The 21,402-nt window shown below is 39.2% G+C and overlaps 1 protein-coding gene and 1 non-coding gene across 8 annotated transcripts in view; one reads left to right on the top strand and one right to left on the bottom strand.

The window, feature by feature from the left end:
- LOC143279889 (nardilysin-like) overlaps window positions 1–13,518 on the top strand; it is a 72,530-nt gene extending 59,012 nt beyond the window's left edge. For all 7 annotated transcript variants that reach the window (XM_076584188.1, XM_076584184.1, XM_076584187.1 and 4 more), the window contains 5 exons: window positions 981–1,117; window positions 3,348–3,438; window positions 4,753–4,869; window positions 8,577–8,666; window positions 11,032–13,518. In XM_076584188.1, coding sequence (XP_076440303.1) covers window positions 981–1,117; window positions 3,348–3,438; window positions 4,753–4,869; window positions 8,577–8,666; window positions 11,032–11,211 — 615 coding nt within the window. In that variant the 3' untranslated portion in view covers window positions 11,212–13,518. The remainder of the gene's footprint in view (window positions 1–980; window positions 1,118–3,347; window positions 3,439–4,752; window positions 4,870–8,576; window positions 8,667–11,031) is intronic.
- LOC143280706 (small subunit ribosomal RNA) lies at window positions 10,681–11,050 on the bottom strand. The gene has a single exon (XR_013055054.1). It is a non-coding gene; the product is annotated as a small subunit ribosomal RNA (ribosomal RNA).
- Window positions 13,519–21,402: the final 7,884 nt, after the last annotated feature.

Here is a 21,402-nt window from a genome sequence, read left to right as displayed (position 1 = left end):
GTACATAGAGATAGTTGAGAGGTGTAGCAGAGAACAGTGTGTGTGTATGTTGACATGTGTACATAGAGATAGTTGAGAGGGGTAGCAGAGGGGTGTGTGTGTATGTTGACATGTGTACATAGAGATAGTTGAGAGGTGTAGCAGAGAGGGGTGTGTGTGTATGTTGACATGTGTACATAGAGATAGTTGAGAGGTGTAGCAGAGAGCGGTGTGTGTGTATGTTGACATGTGTACATAGAGATAGTTGAGAGGTGTAGCAGAGAGGGGTGTGTGTGTGTATGTTGACATGTGTACATAGAGATAGTTGAGAGGTGTAGCAGAGAGCGGTGTGTGTGTATGTTGACATGTGTACATAGAGATAGTTGAGAGGTGTAGCAGAGAGTGGTGTGTGTGTGTGTTGACATGTGTACATAGAGATAGTTGAGAGGTGTAGCAGAGAGCGGTGTGTGTGTATGTTGACATGTGTACATAGAGATAGTTGAGAGGTGTAGCAGAGAGAGGTGTGTGTGTATGTTGACATGTGTACATAGAGATAGTTGAGAGGTGTAGCAGAGAACAGTGTGTGTGTATGTTGACATGTGTACATAGAGATAGTTGAGAGGTGTAGCAGAGAGTGGGGTGTGTGTGTGTTGACATGTGTACATAGAGATAGTTGAGAGGTGTAGCAGAGAGTGGGGTGTGTGTGTGTTGACATGTGTACATAGAGATAGTTGAGAGGTGTAGCAGAGAACAGTGTGTGTGTATGTTGACATGTGTACATAGAGATAGTTGAGAGGTGTAGCAGAGAGCAGTGTGTGTGTATGTTGACATGTGTACATAGAGATAGTTGAGAGGTGTAGCAGAGAGCGGTGTGTATGTATGTTGACATGTGTACATAGAGATAGTTGAGAGGTGTAGCAGAGAATAGTGTGTGTGTATGTTGACACGTATACATAGAAATAGTTGAGAGGTGTAGCAGAGAGAGGTGTGTGTGGTGCCAGGCCCGGATGAAGGAGCCGGTGTTCAACAAGCTGCGCACAGAACTCCAGCTGGGTTACAGCGTCTTCTGTCACCACGTGCTGTCCTCGGGGGTGCTGGGCTTTGCTGTCACCGTGGAGACACACGGACACAAGTTCAGGTCAGTTGTGTCGCTCTGTGTGTGTGTTTGTGTGTGTTGTGTTTGTGTTTTTGTGTGTGTGCATGTTGTGTGTGTGTGTGTGTTGTGTTGTGTGTGTGTTGTGTTTGTGTTGTGTTGTGTGTGTGTGCATTTGTGAAAAAAGATTATCAAAAAAAAGTCAAAGGGCCTAGAAATAGATTGGTTGAAGTGTAATGTTTCAGGTAAAAATGGATTAGTTTAGCTGTAATGTTTCCGGTAAAAAATGGATTGGTTTAGCTGTAATGTTTCAGGTAAAATGGATTGGTTTAGCTGTAATGTTTCAGATATAAATGGATTGTTTTAGATGTAATGTTTCAGGTAAAAATGGATTGGTTTCGCTGTAATGTTTCAGGTAAAAATGATTGGTTTATCTGTAATGTTTCAGGTAAAAATGGATTGTTTTTTTACATAAAAATGGATTGGTTTAGCTGTAATGTTTCAGGTAAAAATGGATTGTTTTTTACATAAAAATGGATTGGTTTAGCTGTAATGTTTCAGGTAAAAATGGATTGGTTTATCTGTAATGTTTCAGGTAAAAATGATTGGTTTAGCTGTCATGTTTCAGGTAAAATGGATTGTTTTAGCTGTCATGTTTCGGGATGGGAATTGATGCATTGAGTTACTGTTCATATTTTAATAATCACTCACAGTATATAAAATAACAGGTTTATAAATTAAGAAATGGTGACTGCTGGACCTATGAAAACAAAGTAAAAAATAATGATATTTGGTGTAAGTTCAACCGAAGATAAAGGGAAGATAACATTTTTGAGTTGTCAGCTCTTTCTCAAGTGCAGGTATCCTAAGGTAGCTTTGATCTTACACCAATTAATTTTTTTTAATTTTGTTTTAATAGGTTGATAACTTCATGCAATTTTTCGAAATCATTGTCATTTGATAGATTTGTGCGGTTTTCTGACTGCTTTGGTGGCACTGTACTGTGATAGACTTGTGCAAACATTTCTGATCGCTTTGGTAGCAGTGTACTGTGATAGACTGGTGCAATCATTTCTGATTGCTTTGATGGCAGTGTAATGTGATAGACTTGTGCAAACATTTCTGGTTGCTTTGATGGCAGTGTACTGTGATAGACTGGTGCAAACATTTCTGATTGCTTTGATGGCAGTGTACTGTGATAGACTGGTGCAAACATTTCTGATTGCTTTGATGGCAGTGTAATGTGATAGACTTGTGCAAACATTTCTGATTGCTTTGATGGCAGTGTAATGTGATAGACTGGTGCAATCATTTCTGATGGCTTTGATGGCAGTGTAATGTGATAGACTGGTGCAATCATTTCTGATTGCTTTGATGGCAGTGTACTGTGATAGACTGGTGCAATCATTTCTGATTGCTTTGATGGCAGTGTAATGTGATAGACTGGTGCAAACATTTCTGATTGCTTTGATGGCAGTGTACTGTGATAGACTGGTGCAAACATTTCTGATTGCTTTGATGGCAGTGTACTGTGATAGACTGGTGCAAACATTTCTGATTGCTTTGATGGCACTGTACTGCTATAGACTGGTGCAAACATTTCTGATTGCTTTGATGGCAGTGTAATGTGATAGACTTGTGCAAACATTTCTGATTGCTTTGATGGCAGTGTACTGTGATAGACTGGTGCAAACATTTCTGATTGCTTTGATGGCAGTGTAATGTGATAGACTGGTGCAATCATTTCTGATTGCTTTGATGGCAGTGTAATGTGATAGACTGGTGCAATCATTTCTGATTGCTTTGATGGCAGTGTAATGTGATAGACTGGTGCAATCATTTCTGATTGCTTTGATGGCAGTGTACTGTGATAGACTGGTGCAATCATTTCTGATTGCTTTGATGGCAGTGTAATGTGATAGACTGGTGCAGACATTTCTGATTGCTTTGATGGCAGTGTACTGTGATAGACTGGTGCAAACATTTCTGATTGCTTTGATGGCAGTGTACTGTGATAGACTTGTGCAAACATTTCTGATTGCTTTGATGGCAGTGTACTGTGATAGACTGGTGCAAACTGGAAGGAAGGGTAGCTGTCTGCATGGTGGGGTAAATAAACAAAATGTACATACACGTAAATGTCAATAAAGGTCGACAGCGACCTTTGGGCATTATAGGAAGAAGAAGAAGAAATGTTTCTGATTGCTTTGGTAGCACAGTGCTGTGATAGAAGTGGAGTTGATGACCACTTTCCCCTTGGTGTGATGCTTTTCAGCATGTCGGATGTGGAGAACCACATTTCAGACTTCCTGGAGGACTTCAAGAAAACCATGAACAAGATGAGCAAGTCCCAGTTCATCGACCTGGTGAGTTCTCTCTGCCATGCCTGTCTCAGCTGTTTAGCTGAGGGTGAGGGGGTGGGGGTGGGGGTGGTCTGCCTTTGTCAGGACCCAACGGGAATGTAATTGCTTCACATGTGTATACAGAGTGAGTCTGTGTAACACCTGTGTGAGTGTGGGATCAGAATCGAACAGGTGTTAGGTGTGTGTGTGTGTGTCCAGGTGAATTCAGTGATGACAGGTGTTAGTTGCGTGTGCAGAGGTGAATTCAGTGGCAGGGCTTCCTACAGTTGGTTTGCTTAGAGAGTCCACAGGACTCCCACTCAGGCGTTCAAGGGAGTCCTCGTGTGGTTGTAGAGAGTCCGATCAGTCGCAGGTCAAGAAACCAGTTCGTTCATCCAAACACACCACACACTGCCTTTCAGTCAGCTCACACACACACACACACACAAACACACATTGAATGAATGAAAGAGATAGGGACACTCGCACACGCTCACAAGCACTCTCTGAACTCAGAGAAAGAAAGACACACATGCACACACACACAGAGAAAGAGATACACATGCAGACACACACATACAAGAGAGAGAGACAGGTGTGTGTTTACAGGTGAATTCAGTGATCACAGGTGTGTGTGTTTATAGGTGAATTCAGTGATGACAGGTGTGTGTTTACAGGTGAATTCAATGATGAGAGGTGTGTGTTTACAGGTGAATTTAGTGATCACAGGTGTGTGTGTTTACAGGTGAATTCAGTGATGACAGGTGTGTGTTTACAGGTGAATTCAGTGATGAGAGGTGTGTGTTTACAGGTGAATTTAGTGATCACAGGTGTGTGTTTATAGGTGAATTCAGTGATGACAGGTGTGTGTTTACAGGTGAATTCAGTGATGACAGGTGTGTGTTTACAGGTGAATTCAGTGATGACAGGTGTGTGTTTACAGGTGAATTCAGTGATGACAGGTGTGTGTTTACAGGTGAATTCAGTGATGACAGGTGTGCATTTACAGGTGAATTCAATGATGAGAGGTGTGTGTTTACAGGTGAATTCAGTGATGAGAGGTGTGCATTTACAGGTGAATTCAATGATGAGAGGTGTGTGTTTACAGGTGAATTTAGTGATCACAGGTGTGTGTTTATAGGTGAATTCAGTGATGACAGGTGTGTGTTTACAGGTGAATTCAATGATGAGAGGTGTGTGTTTACAGGTGAATTTAGTGATCACAGGTGTGTGTTTATAGGTGAATTCAGTGATGACAGGTGTGTGTTTACAGGTGAATTCAGTGATGACAGGTGTGTGTTTACAGGTGAATTCAGTGTGACAGGTGTGTGTTTACAGGTGAACTCAGTGATCACAGCCAAACAGGTAGAGGACACCCAGCTGGGGGATGAGACCAACCGTTTCTGGAAGGAGATCCTGGAAAGAGACTACATCTTTGATCGCCAGGAGAGAGAGGTCAGTGCAGGGTCTGAAGATGGCTGTCTGTAGTCATGTCTTAACTCACTCCGGACGATGGGCCCTGATCGAGGCCCTGCTGTTTGCGTCTGTTTCAGACGAAGGAGCCCGATCAGGGCATTGGAAAGTTTTGAATGTTTGGATTGGCACCTACTTTGCATAATGATGATATAAGCGAAGAATATCTTAACTGACCTTTCCACTCTCCACTGCGACCAGTAAATGTGGAATGTGTTGCATTGCTTGCGAGCAGGAGAGTTATCTTCTAGGTGACTGGTTCACGTGAACAGTGCATGTCAACAATGGTGTCTGTTGATTTTTGTGAATTCAATCTATTTGAAACTGCGTGCTTTCCTGGATTCATTTTAAATCATCAGTACGTGCAGATTTCTAACAAAAAGTAAGGATACTGTCATCATCTCACCGTATGATAGCATAAGAAGGAAGTTTTATATTTTGTCCCCAACTAATTCCTTCTGTTACTGATCAGTTTGGAAGTTTTCAGTTCATAATTCTAACATTTGTTTTTGGCAGCTATATTTCTTACCCATACAAATGAGCCATCTGTGTGGAAAGTCAGGAGAGCTAACTGACTGTACTGAGACTGTACTAATGCTTGGAAAAAAGAAGAAAACCAACTGCTGTAAACGTGATCATAACTTCATGTCTATGTTGGTGTCCATGCACATTCCCTTTCTTGGCTCACTTGTGAAAACACGAGTCGATGGGAAAACAATGTTTCAGTTGTCCATGTCTGCCTCTGTGTGTGAGTGTGTGTGTGTGTGTGTGTGTGTGTGTTCATTCATGGTCAACTCTACCAAATTCCTTTCCTATGGAATGCTTTGTCTGCTGATACCAAATTTGGTCTTAAAAATAGTTGAAGATCAGTTCTTTCCACACATTCAAATTACAATGACAGTGACATCATGATAAAAATGTTTGACTAGGAGAACGAATCTGATGATCAAAATTGTCTCAGAAGAACATGTGCCTGTCTGAAGTTGATTATTGTGTGTTTAATGCCTGGAAATACACAAGGAATTCTGCTAAAAATGATAGAAACTGAAAAGCGGTGATGAAGACAGGGAGAGTTTAAAACTGTGATAAATCTATTTTATGATCATAAAACAATGAAATGCTGATTGATGTGGGCTGCTGAAGATGAAATTGTTGTTTCCAGTACACAACTTTCAGTTTGAAAAACATTGCTTTTGATGGTGAGCAGTAACACATGATTTGGATTGATATATATGTATATGTTTGTATATATGTGTATATAAGTACTGGTAACCACGTTTTCAGCTTGTTGTTCAGTAGAAATCGTATATCAGCCTCACGTTACCTCTCTTCTGCTGTTGCTCTGTAGACATTACCAGAGGTACATACAAACAACGTGATATATACACACACATGCAAATGTACATAAAGAAAGTGTGAAAAATATAGTGAAATCTGGTCATTGTAAAATACAGGCAATATAAAATCATTTTATTGCATGCTCATTTCGTTGTAAATAATTCAGATGACAGTTTAGTGAGTGATAAATTCTGTCTGGGACGCAGATATTTGATTTGCTTGTGGTTGTGAAATATGTCGTGTATCCTCGTTTTGTGCAGGTTGATGGCATTGAAATGGTGTTGAGTGAAGGCTGTGTGTTCCTGTCTTTGTGTGGGGGTGCATGTATGAACTGCCTTGTAAACACTCAGCATTCAGTAAAGATCCACTCCCATGTTGGTTAATGACTGTGCATAGGGTAAAATACCTTATAACGCCTACCCCACACTTCAGAAAAGAAGAAGAAAACTATCATGAGTTTAAGATGATTCAGTTTGATGTTTGTGGTCGTGTTGCTTAACAAGATAGTGGGGATTTAGACCTGGTGATAAAGAACAGAACACCCGCATGAGATGTCGATGCATCATTGAAAACTGAAGTGAGAGCGTGATGTCACTCCATGATACAGTGTCTTGATTCAGTGGTGGTCATGATACAGTGCATTGTTTCAGTGGTGGTCATGATACAGTGTCTTGTTTCAGTGGTGGTCATGATACAGTGCATTGTTTCAGTGGTGGTCATGATACAGTGTCATGTTTCAGTAGTGGTCATGATACAGTGCATTGTTTCAGTGGTGGTCATGATAAAGTGTCATGATTCAGTAGTGGTCATGATACAGTGCATTGTTTCAGTGGTGGTCATGATACAGTGCATTGATTCAGTAGTGGTCATGATACAGTGTCATGTTTCAGTAGTGGTCATGATACAGTGTCATGTTTCAGTAGTGGTCGTGATACAGTGTCATGATTCAGTAGTGGTCATGATACAGTGCATTGGTTCAGTAGTGGTCATGATACAGTGTCATGATTCAGTAGTGGTCGTGATACAGTGCATTGATTCAGTAGTGGTCATGATACAGTGTCATGTTTCAGTAGTGGTCATGATACAGTGCATTGATTCAGTAGTGGTCATGATACAGTGCATTGATTCAGTAGTGGTCATGATACAGTCATGTTTCAGTAGTGGTCATGATACAGTCATGTTTCAGTAGTGGTCATGATACAGTGTCATGTTTCAGTAGTGGTCATGATACAGTGTCATGTTTCAGTAGTGGTCATGATACAGTGCATTGTTTCAGTAGTGGTCATGATACAGTGTCATGTTTCAGTAGTGGTCATGATACAGTTCATTGTTTCAGTAGTGGTCATGATAATGTGCATTGTTTCAGTAGTGGTCATGATACATTGTCATGATCCAGTAGTGGTCATGATACAGTGCATTGATTCAGTAGTGGTCATGATACAGTGTCGTGTTTCAGTAGTGGTCATGATACAGTGTCGTGTTTCAGTAGTGGTCATGATACAGTGTCATGTTTCAGTAGTGGTCATGATACAGTGCATTGTTTCAGTAGTGGTCATGATACAGTGTCATGATCCAGTAGTGGTCATGATACAGTGCATTGTTTCAGTAGTGGTCATGATACAGTGTCGTGTTTCAGTAGTGGTCATCATACAGTGTCGTGTTTCAGTAGTGGTCATGATACAGTGTTATGTTTCAGTAGTGGTCATGATACAGTGCATTGTTTCAGTGGTGGTCATGATACAGTGTCATGTTTCAGTAGTGGTCGTGATACAGTGTCATGTTTCAGTAGTGGTCGTGATACAGTGTCATGTTTCAGTAGTGGTCATGACACGGTGTCATGTTTCAGTCATGGTCATGATACAGTGTCATGTTTCAGTAGTGGTCATGATACAGTGCATTGTTTCAGTAGTGGTCATGATACAGTGCATTCTTTCAGTAGTGGTCATGATACAGTGCATTCTTTCAGTAGTGTTTAGTTCTCACTCCCAGCCCAGCCAGTGCTGCGTGGTGAAAAGGAGTCAGAGAAATGAGCTCCTGCAAAGGGTGAAGTACCCAGTGAACATCCACACCTCAACTTTAGGGTGAAACCTGTGCAGAGTGGGGGTGGACGTTTACAAGGGAGTTTACAGTGTGTGTGAAGGTGCTGCCATTGTGTGTGCGGGTGTGAGAGAGAGAGAGAGAGGGGGAGGGAGAGAGAGCAAGTATGTTATGCATGCTGATGTATGTGCGTACATGTTTGTGTGTATTGTAATTTGTATTGTTCACACAATTGCTCTGTGTGCATGATAAATGAAGTCTGTGTGTACACTCACCTATGAATACATGTGCATGGTGGTGTGTGTCATTGGCAGATTGACATTTTAGCAACCATCTCTCAGAGCGAATTGAAAGCCTGGTACCAAAAGTACATGGACGCAAGCCACCGCCATATCAGTTTTCAGGTAGGGAAACTCTTCTTCTCCTTTTCCATTCATAAGTGATTGCTAACCGCATGTGCAAAATATGCTTTAGATATTACCTTGTTCTGTGTCATACTGAATATTTTCCTTTTATATCATTGAAATGTTTCACTTTATCTTAAAACGTAATTTTTGTTTTCTTACCTGAATGTTTTCTTTTTACATGATAGTTAAATGTACGCTGTGATCAAGGAAGGGTGTGCCAGTTGCTCATTCGTTTTTCAGTTTTATTTGTTGATGAGCTTTTGTCTTTTGAAATGTTATAATTATCTTACTTAATATTCTCCTTTTTATAATGATTGAAACATACACATACGCAGGCGTGCGGGTGTGTGTGCACACGCTCAACACGCAGGCACACACACCCGTGCGCACGCGCGCGCGTGCACACGCACAGACACACACAATGGTTACACTCTAAATCATAATGTAATAGTATCTTACCCACGTTTTTCTTTTTACATAATAATTGATGTGTGCATGGTGATAAGTGAAGTGTGTGTCAGTTGTTTGGGTTTTTTTCTTTCTTTTTTTTTCTCTTTGAATTTTGCTGACAGGCATTTTATTTTAAGTGAGCCTAAAGAGAATTTTCTGTTTTTAATTGAAGCAGATAATAAAGTATTTTGAATTGAAATTGAATTGAATTAATGTTCCATGTTCGCTCATGTGTATGAGTGGGATTTTATGTGTATGATCAGTTTTTACTCTGCCATGTTGGCATTTGTAATCTGTTTCCAGGGTGTAGGGTTTCTGTAAAATAGAGTTTGGTTTTCAGTGTGTTTTGAGGAAAATAGAAAACAGTGCCTGGAGGAATGAAAGTTCTGATTCATTTTTTTTAAAGAAGAGAGTTGTTTTTTCTCGTTTTCTAAACAGTAATAGTGTTAGCCACTTTGGATCTGTTCAGTTTGAAAAAAAAAAAAAAAAAAATTTGCAGGCGTTTTTCTTTGCCATACACATTCAGATTGATCTCTGTCAGTTTTATACTGATATCAAATCTCCTTTTAGAAAAGTTCGTGAGATAGAGTGTGTGTTTGTGTGTGTGTGTTGTGTATGTTTGAACTTAGGCATCATGACTCACAGAATGATATAATGAATCGAAAAAAAGTTATTAAAAAAAAAAGAAAAAAAAAGTGTGTATATATATATATATATATATATATATATATATATATGTGTGTGTGTGTGTGTGTGTGTGTGTATACACACCAGACACATATCTGAAAACGTGCAGTTAATGTTGCAAGTTGAGGGCTGCAAAAACATATGTATGTGCACGTGTCGGATGATGCACGCATGATGTGTGTGTGTGTGTCTGTCTTGTCCTGTGTCCCACTTCATACAGAAACAAAGGTGAATCATGCAATTGATTCATCTTCTGTCAGTCTCTCTTCCCTCTCTCTCTTTCAGCCATCAGACAGGGGTGTGACCTGTGTCAGGTGTCTGCTATCAGAAGACAACACCTGGCTGATGTGGTGTTAGTTGAAAATGAGGAAGTAGGAAATAATCAGATCCTTGGCTAAATGCATTGCTGAAGCCAGTAAAGTAAAAACACTTTCACTTTGAAAATATATCACTTGTAGTTCCCACAGATTAACTCTTACTTAATTTACTAATGTGCCTGGTGGTTTGCTTACGGAACAGTAGCGACTGCAATAATTCTTAGGTCTAGGCCTGTTTTATACGTACATGAAAGAAGATTCGCTCACACGTTGAGCAGTTCCTATCCGTATGAGCAAAATATTGTTTAGATATTACATTGCTCTGTGTTAATGTTTAATTGTCTTTGACAGTGTCCATGGAATTGTGAACCCCCAAGTCACAAAGACATTTCTGTTGAACACATTCCAAACAGTCAGTGAAGAGCACCATGGTGCTGACCAAGTGAGAAGCATAGGATGGGCAACAAAACACACAGTGACCGCTGCGAGTCAGACCATGCGCCCATGCCTTAATTAATTTCTACAAACTTTTTGATGTTAACAACTTTAGTATGTGCTGTTGGAGCTGGAATTACTGTGACTGCTGGCACCAGTCTTGCCCTGCAATAGTTCCTTTTTAAAGGGTACTGATCCCAATGAAGGAACCTCAAAAGAGTTGGGGTTTTTTTCATCACAACCTTTCCATGCCAGGAGTGGTAAGTTGCTCACCTGCTGCCTGCCTTGGATGTGGTAGCCGTTTTTTCCCTCTCAGGTATCAAACCCTGATTCCCCACCACCTGTTGCTAACATGGTAGGCAGACCAGTTAACATGGTCATTTGATAGGGCAGACATTTGAAAGAAGCGTTGGCAGTTGAAGGCCATGCGATGGGCACAGTTTGAGTTGAGCTGGGTTGTCTGTGTGTTGCAGGTGGAGGGGTGCAAACACATAGAAATGGAAATGGACAGGAATTTGTCAGACTCTAGGGGCTGGTCCCCCGGTGATGAGAACATTCTCCAACTCATCTGCGAGGGGGAGAACTTCATCGACAACATTGAAGAGTTTCGCCAAAGTCTGGAGCTGTACCCTGTGTGCAAACTGACGTCCTAGTCTTGGTTGTGTCTTTGGTGTGCTGTTTGTGCAGGTGCGGTTGTGGCATGTGTGGGGAATGGTAACCATCTGAGCTGTGTTTGTGTGTGTGTGTGTGTGCGTGCAGATGTCAACATAGCTGCATGTGACTGCTTGTCTCAGTGTGTGTGTGTATGTGTGCATGAGAGAGTGAGGGTGAGTGGGTGTGTATGTGTGTGTGTGCATATGTGTACATAAATGCTAAATGTTTGTGCCTGTGTTATGTGTGTGTGCATGTGCATACATGTGTATGTATATTCTGAACGTCTCTGCTCGTGTGTTACGTGAAGCTGAAAGTGAAGCATAGGTGTTTGTGAGCCTGTAGAAATGCGTTGGTGTGCTGTATTACACACTGCTGCCTTATTTTTGAGTCATTTTGTTTATGGCTGTGGTCTGTAGCCTGCTGGCAGGGGCCAGCTGATTTCTGAAAGAAGAAATGCCTTCTCTGCAGGAAGTTGCTCAAAGTTTGTTTTGAGAAGAATGTGCTGGAGAGAGAGCTCTGAGCTTGACTGCAGCCAGCAGTAGTGATGAGGGGGATGCCAGGCAGTGAAAGAGACTGAGCGGAATTGCTGTGTAAGGCGTAGAATGAAATTGACGAGAAAAACCTTTGTCTCTAGGTCTCAGCTGCCTTAAAGCATTGCCTCTGTGTGTGTGTGTGTGTGGTGACATAGAATAAAAAGAAAAGGAAATGCAATAAAAATTGGAAGTGGATGTAGAATAAAGAATGTTTATTTCAAAAGTGAAATTTGTTCATAAATAAGCACAAGAAATAAATAAAACACCAATGTTTAAGAAGACTGGACTTACTCCAAATCCATCACATATACATTGTTTGGGAAAGATAAATATTTATATTTGCTGTGTTTTGTTTTGGTATAGATATTTTTTTTGCTTTGCTGAGGTGTTTTTCCTGCAAATCTGGTATACAAGGTCACATATCTTGTTTTATAATTGTTGTGTGCATTTTGGCAACCATTTTGCTAATATTTATGACCAGGGCCTTTCATGATAGTGTTAGATTACAACATTTTGTCCGGTGTAAATAGAACTCGATTTGTTGTGTGACATTTAAGCCAAAAGATTTTAATTGCCAGGGCATTGAAGATTAGCATCTGATAAATGTTTAACAAACACACATGAAAAAAATAAAACTCACAGTATTATTTCACAAATATTGTCAGCTGACACAGTTAATAATTGGGAGGAAGACTCTTTGTGAAAATCTAAAGAGAAGCAGAAGAAAAGTAGAACAGAATAGAAACCATAGATATTGACAGTAATTATCAAAACCAGCCCTGTGTTCTTGCAAGCATGCCCATAAAAGGCAGTAATTATTCTGATGGACAAACTGAAGTAAAGAAACTGCTGAAACAATGATTTCTCTTTCCATGGTTGTCTGTTCTTATGAGACGGAGGTTGGGTGATAATGTGCGTCTTTTTTTTTTCTTTTCTTTTTTTTTTAAACAATGCTGTAGTATGTTATCTGTTAATATCCATCCCTTCCAGTATTAAGGTACAGGGACTGAAAATTCCCCAAAAGATGATAGATTCACATCTCCAGGCCTTACGAGAACCTCCAACTGAAACTGGAAATGTAACTGTGTACTTTCACAAAGACAAACATAAAAGTAAAACAGTCCAGTAAAAAAAAAAAAAATTCAAAAAAAAAAAGAAGAAAAAAAAAAGGTTGGTGTTTGGAGTTTTATTCATCCAGCAAAACAAACAAGGGTGGTCACACAGACAAGGTCGTTGCCATGAACATACACAGCTGTGACATGCTGCAACACACAGTCGCTCTCAACCTGGAACAGTTCTGACGTAACCACTCTGCCTTCTACTGTTGTTTAAGCACACACACACACACACACACACACACACACAAAAGGGCACAGTATCCATTGCCTAAATAACACAAAAAAGGGGAGAGGGAAGAGAGAGAGAAGATAATGAACAAAAATTACAAAACCCCCAACTTTCTTCACCCACCCCCTCCAAAGAAAATTAATGGAAAAACTTTGCTTGATATATCTAATATACTAAACACCAACAATTTTTTTTTTTTTAAAGAACAGAGAACATAACTAGTAATTCTACAAACAAGTAAAGAGAGACTAAAATGAAAACCTTTCATAAAAAATCCACAAGAAAAAAGTGTTCAAACATCACAAATCTGTCCCTTTACCTTGTCCTCCTTGGCACATTGTTCTGACTTTAGTAGTGATATTCTTCTTCCCACTCTCTAAATAACACCACAATGAACAAATCAAGGTACAATTACAATGAACTTCTTCTAAAAAAAAATAAACAGCCCCCCCCCACCCCCTTTCTTTTTTCCTATTTCAGAAAAAAAAATTCTTGGCCTTGACAACAATGTAGAGCAAACACATATATGAGCAGCAAACAATTCAGTATTTCAATATTAGTTTTCTTCTTTATCTTCTCTGTTCCTTTTCTTTCTGTCGTTTGCGTGTGTTCTTCATATTTTCACTAATTATAGGGACTGGGGGGTGGGGGGGTAATGTATTATGATTTGTTCTGCCTTAATTAGGATGCTTGTAAGGGAGCATGAAGATTTTTTTTTTTTTTTTTTTAGTTAACTGAAATACAGATGAACCAGCTACAAATTCATATATACCTTGACAGAATCATTTCTTGGAATAATGCATTTGCTTTTCAACTGGTCATGCATATTGCATTTTGCTTTTCAACTTGACATGCATATTCTGTTTCAAAGGTCCAACATAACCTTTCATGCTCATGGGGGCAGTGAATTCTTATCCACAGTGTCCAAGACTCAGCACAGGAAGGCAGGGCCCAATCCTCTCCTTCTGCCATTTTAATCCTCCTCAAACAAAGTCAGGCACGCATTTCCACTTGGGTGGAGTGAGGAAAATCAGAGTTGAGTGCCTTTTCCAAGGACACAACATCCATGCTGAAACAGGGACTAGAACCCTGATCACTGGTGAACACTAGAGAAGTCGTCCACTGCCGAATCAACCCTGCTGCACTGCCTGTGTTTGGGGGGTGGCATTACTGACACAGGGCCTGTGTATTGTGTTCACACTATCAAGGGACCAGAATGGAGACAACTTCACAGTTTGCTTTGTTACACATTAATCTTCCTACATACACCCTAAACTGCTTCAAAACAATATATTTCTGTCACTCCAAAAAAAAAAAAAAAAAAAAGAACAAACAAATTCAGTGGTTTAACATGTTCACAACAAAAAGACAAATCCAGTTGTTAACATTTTCATGACAAATGAACAATCTAATAACCAGAACTAGGTTTCAACACATGACCCTAATACAGTACAGATTGTATGACTTGATTTGGTCCAGTTGAGCTTTAGTTTAAGTAAATCATTGTTTTCAGATTCTGAAACTCATAGAACACATACAAATAAATAACATTTCTCTCAATCTGAACACAGAACACTTCAACAATTCATGTCCAAGCATAACGGTCATTTAAGGGAGACAACTGTGTTTTTCTGGGGAGAGCAGAGAATCATATGTCAAAAGGTATTTCAGCCGTAAAGCTCATGGCATGCAGAATCATATACATTTTACATATCTTCTTGAAGACAATACTGAATCAAGGCTACATTTTACAACACTAAAAGGTTCATTGTTTTAACTGTCCTCCAAACCTAAACAGATAAATGCATACAGAACACTGGTGTTATTGGAAAATGAAATCACCAAACTGAAGAACTTTTTTTTTTTTAAATGTCATACCAAAAAAATGGATATACCCCTGGGCCACCCAGCAAAGTATGTAACGATGAAAACAGTATGAAGCTTTTAACCGCATTATATTATAAACTATGATGAACAAACTTATTCTTGCTTTTTTTTTTCTTTTTTTTTTTTCGTTCAATCATGCTGTTTAGTAGTTGTTGTTTTTTCAAGTCAGCAGTACCTCCTGTTTTTTCCTGGCAAAGAATGAGATAGGTTTAATCCTCCCACAGTATCCAATACCATCACCAGTGCTGATACTGGAGGATGAACCTTCAACTGCCACTCATGGCCATGGTATTTAGCCAAATACCTTCGTTCACCGCATTAAGAAAAAAAAAGAAGTTTTCTGTAACACATAATGTAAAAAGTAGTAGTAATTTCAAAGCTGATAAACTGATATAGGTGTGGTTCTCCACAAAATTATATCAAGACACTGAATGCAGGCATAATTCATTTTTAAAAGTCAAAAACACCAAAACTGATGTCTTTGCTAATCCAAACTAAACTTTTGCTACACTCAACATGTTTTATACATAAAATCACACTTTCTGAACTTAATAAAACAAACAAAAACAAAAAAAAACGGTCAGGCAGACAAGAACATGTAAACAAACTCTCAATCTCTATGAATAAAAGAAGAAAAAAAACAAGAAAACATACACCTATTTACCATGTATCTTGCATCAAAATCATACAAATAGGTCACAGCAAACCCCAATTGCTCTACATTCCAAGAATTATTGCCAGAGATAGTTGTTGGTTTTCCACACAAAAAAACTCCTCTTCATGAAATCGTTTGCTACAATAATGTCAGCTCTTACTCTCACTAAAACTGAAACAGTGAATGTCATTTACTGGAACAGAAAAGTATCACAGAATGAAATGAAACCCCCAAAAAATTAATTCTTGATTTTAATCATTTCAGCCTCAAAACTAAAATAAATAAACAGTTCTTAAAAAAATATTAAAAATAAACAGATAATAATGCATACCAAAAATTGCTCTGAATATCTGCTTAACTGTAATGAGGTGTAACTGCAGAGTGTGGTTGTGTGTGTGTGTGTGTGTGTGTGCACGCATTTCAGTGTGTGTGTGTGAAAGTGTATAAGTGTGTGCATTTGTTTATGTTTGTTGCTGTTTTGGGGGTGGGGGGGAGTTCGCTTTTTTGTTTTTCATGCTTTGTATGTTCATCAGGGGACGTTTTTTGGCATTGGATAAATTATTCATTTCATTCATTCACTCAGAATTATCTCTCCCTATCCAAATCCATCCCACACACTCATCCCTCACCATAATACTCATATCTTTTTGTCAAAAAAATTGTAAAATACTTTCTTCTGTTTGTTTTTTCTTTGAAGCATACATTCACCCTTTTCTAAAAAATTTTTAAAAAAACATCAAGTAATTTCATTCCATTTTCTTTGAAATATACATACATACATAGCTGTTTTCATCTGAACAAAAACTGAACACGTCAACACTACAATTCCATTCCCTTACACAATACACACTCATGCCAACAAACATAAAACAACAACTCTGACCTTGATGTTTTAACTTATCATTCTCTGAAAATAAAGCAACACAGAAAATAAAAACAACAAACAGAAGCTAAATGTTAACAAACTCCAAAAGCACAGCAACATGCCATTGTGTATATATCATAAACACATCATCACTGTATAGGAAAGAGGGAAAGACCATCCAATCCATGATATGTCCTGGGTCAATCTTGTCAGCACCAATGCTACATCAAGGGAGTCATCAAAAACAAGCAACAACCACACTTGGTCTTCACAAACTACCACACACACACACACACACACACACACACACACATAAATCAATAACACAAAACCACATCTGGTATAATCTACGCCACCACCAGAACCACCACAGTCAGATCACTATACCCCACATCAACACACACCTGGACCTCTTTTTATGGCCAAAAGGACGACAACAATCAATACTTTTACATTCTTCAAAGGGTATACTTGCAGAACACTTACATTACAAGACATGAGCCAAATTGTTAACACAGCTTTTTCACAATTAATACCAACAGATATAAATATAGATGATATTTTCAGAGGGGGGGGATATAAAGGCTATGTCAAGACACGGTCACAACAGACACACACTTCAGTCATAAAAAAAATAAAAATAAAAAAAGACACAAAAACATTATAATGTGGTTTACTTTCATACTGGGGCGTAAGCATGAACACTTCATAAGAAACAATCTGTCGAAGCAACGTACGCACACTTTTTACACACAACATGATATTTTTTTGAAAAAATATGATCTGAACAAAACCAGACCCACGCCCCCCGCCCAAAAAAAAGCATAGAAATCGTAATGGCCACTGAAGGACTAACAAGTGAACCAAGGTTTAAAAAAATATGACCAAAAAATGTGGAGAGGCACAGCTGGAGGATGGAGAAGTGGCCACAATTGTCAGTTGTTGTGCAAGTTTTGGTGGAGAGAAAGATTTGGATCAGACAAACAACAAACACCACAGTGACAATATTACAGCAATTACACATTTCTTTTTTTTTGTTTGTTTCTCCTACGTCAGGGCACTCTCTCTTTCTTTCTCCATCCCCCTCCCTCTGCCCCTTTTTCTCTGTCTCACACGTCCACAGAGAAAAAGAGATAAATACATGGTATAAATTACAGCGTACGCAAATATGTCATTTGCTTTCTCCTATTTTGGGGGCCTCTTGCTTGTTTCTACGTCATTTGTTGTAATATTGTCACGGACAGGACTTTAAATAAATCAATAAATAACCTTGGAAGGCAAAATATACAGCAGCCTGGCTTGTAAGGCAGCCTGCAGGACAATACAGATTGTGATAAGCTGTACTGATTATAAATGAATACATAAATAAATAATCTTCCTTCTGACAAAAAAAAAGGGAGTACATATTAGCATCACCATGTCATTCTATGATCCAATCTTACCAAAAAGACACATCAAACAAAAACAAACAAACAAACAAAAATTATTTCTGGAACACATCATGCAAGTCAGAATACAATTTAACCTTCCAACACACATGATCTTCTTTTCATTTGCTTTTCAAGTCATATATATATATATATATATATATATATATATATATATTTCCTGCCTTCAGCTTGTGTAGAAACTGTTTCCCTTTGGCTCTGTTCCCAGTGTGGCGATGGGAAAAACTGTTCAGACCAGAACATTAGGCCCTGGCATTTTCTGCACGGGGTCCATTTCAACAGCTGACACTCCATTATCTTCCATTCAAACAGCCAGAGCACAAAAGACGTTTCCATTCAAAGCACTCTGGCTCTCTCCACACCAAAGCCATTTGCACATGAATAATATGAATGTGTAATTTCTGCCATGCCCATTCATTCCCATACACAAAGATCTGCAGGCTCAAACACTGCATACATCATACCATTATATATAGTTGTAGACAAAGATAAATGTATACAAAAAACAACAACAAAACCGGCACACACACACACACACACACACACACACACACACACACACACACACATACCCACAAACACACATACCCAGAGAGAAAGTGAGAAATATATACATGGAGAGGGAGAGAGAAAAAGCACATCAAAGCCAACAGTTGATAGTGCTAATCCAAACAGACAAACCTCAAAAGAAATCTTCGCACAATTTACCAACTGTCTCCACTCAAACTTAGTACCAGTTCTTACTGACCTCTTCTGAGCAAAATTTGTCTCCAATAAAAACACAAATAAAGCATACATATATATATATATAAATAGTCAGGTTTTCCATAGCACTTTCTTTTTAAAAATCAAGTCAAAACCAATGTGAAACAAACACCAAGAAAAATAATTGTTGGCAAACACAATGTTTTCAAAATACAGCTGAATCACCAAGTTTACAAGCAACATCAGTAAACAAAAATGAAATAACAAACTCCTCTAAAAGTGAATAAATTCATAAACCAATCAATCAAATGAAATAATGAATATCTAACTTACAACCCACCAAGAAACAAAATAAATGTATAACGAATAAGACATGAATAATCGCACACACACAAACGTGTGCAGGCACACACACACACACACACACACACACAGCCCAGAACACAACAAAATTACGCTGGAACAAAGCTGTGATTGAACTGCAACTGTAAACATCCACACTAAACCTAAACATTCTGCCTGGACTTTGAACTTCTCAGGAATGTATGCCAACAACACAATTATGGAAACGGTCGCCTCAAAATCAGAGAATGAACAACAACTCTAACCCAACAAAGACATTTTATACTTTAAAATATTTTACAAGAACATTATCTCCACTCAAAACTGAATGCTGGTCACCTAAACAAGCTAAAAAAAAACAAAAAAATCAACAATCATCAGAACAGCTCACATCTTCCTCACAAAACTGTGAGTGTGTCCAATGAGAGCAAGGAGGTTTCTTTTTCTTGTTTTTTTGCTATCCATTTTTTCCTGCCCCAACTTCTGTATGCCCAAGACTAAGATGAAATCACCACCATCAACTGTGATCAAGAGGTGGAGAGGAAATGAAAGCCAATGTCAAGGTAGCAGAAGGGTGAAGGTTCACTCTCTTTGCTACCACAGTTCTTAAGCTTCAGTTTCTTTTTCTTTTTCTTTTAATAATGGAGGACAATGATGATGGTTCTGTACTGGAGGTCCATTCAGGTTTGATACCATTTGACAGGACTGTACTTGTTTCCCTTGTATAAATATCTGAGAGAGAGAGAGAGAGAGAGAAAGAGAGAGAGAGAGAGAGAGAGAGAGAACGAGCAAATGTATGTATGCAAGAGATTAAAACAGACACTGTGTGTGTGTGTGTGTGTGTGTGTGTGTGTGTGTGTGTGTGTGTGTATGTATGTGTTTGTATGTATGCATGCAAAAAATTAAAAACAGACAGTAAACTTCCCCAAATATATGTTTGCATTTTGGAGGTTTGTGAAAACATAAACTTTACACAATATACACATAAAATTTCCACAGTGTACTAAAGACAAATGTGAAAAATTGGAGGATGACTGAATGTTCAGCAATGTCCAATTCCAGCTAAGTCACCTCATCAAAGTTCATGCCCATATTCTATCCATTTATAACGAGAGATATCAAATAAAGCTGGACTTTGTTTTTGTTTTGTCTTTTAGTAATCAAACATACACACCTATTGATAACACTGGTGGTTTTCATCAATACTGTCATACGCTGAAATTCCTGTAACCCATCACATCAATATGAAATCATCACTGAATAAAGCCAACAGTGACAAAGGGGCTGAATGCAGACCAACAACAAATGCCTTGTTCACAAAAACAAATCACACAAAGAAAAACATGTGCAGTCAAAGTTGGAAAACCTCTTTCAAGCATTCTTTGGCGGTGTCTCTATCGGACGGACAATAAGCTTTGAGCTGGAAACAATCGATCTCCGCAGCGAGAAAGATTCTGTCGCCTCTGTCTGAACTCTGGATCAATGAATCGCTGATGCGAAAGTGGCAAAAACAATCCCGTCAGCTTAAAGCAACTCAAGCAGATGATGGGGAAAGCGCTGACCTCAGCTGAAAGCAGTTCTGTTTCTGGAAGGGGGAGCTGTCCGCCGTGCTGTGCAGCCCTGCTGTTTGTCACAGCTTTCAACTAGCAACTCGTCCCTTAAACATTTCAACTAGTTCACCACCCCCGCCCCCAGTTTCAACCAGCAACTCATCCCTTACACATTTCAACTAGTTCACCGCCCCCACCCCCAGTTTCAACCAGTAACTTGTCCCTTACACATTTCAACTTGTGCCCCACCTCCACAACTGGTTTCAATGGCAACTAGCCCTCTCTAGGTTTCAACTAGCCCCATGCTGGTTTCAGCTAGCAACTAGCCCCTTGAAGGTTTCAGCTGGCCTTGTCTAGGTTTCAACTGGCCCCCTGAAGGTTTCAGCTAGCAACTAACCCCCTCCAGGTTTCGACTAACCCCCTCCAGGTTTCAAGTAGCAACTAGCCCCTTCTTGGTTTCAACTAGCCCCTTGTAGGTTTCAACTAGCAACTAGCCCCCTCTAGGTTTCAATTAGCCGCCTGCAGATTTCAACCAGCACACTCTAGGTTTCAACTAGCCCCATGTAGGTTTCAAACTCTTCTTCATGGTTTTTTTTAAATCAACAGTAATAATTATAATTTAAATGTCATTCTCTGTAACAGTGTAAGATTAAGTTAAAATACTGTGTGTTAAAAACTAGGGTAACCAAAGCAACCCTGCAAAACAGTCAAGGAAAATGGACAGGACCAGTCACTAAATTCTAACTAAATCACAGAACACATGGTCCACTGATGGAAAACATGCACTGGTTGAAACACTCTCACATTATACACACACACACACACACACACACACACACGTACGCACGCACCCACCCA

This window comes from Babylonia areolata, chromosome 3 (genome assembly GCF_041734735.1).
Source record: "Babylonia areolata isolate BAREFJ2019XMU chromosome 3, ASM4173473v1, whole genome shotgun sequence".
In the NCBI taxonomy this organism is placed as follows: Eukaryota; Metazoa; Mollusca; class Gastropoda; order Neogastropoda; family Buccinidae; genus Babylonia; species Babylonia areolata.
This window is presented reverse-complemented; position numbering and strand designations above follow the sequence as displayed.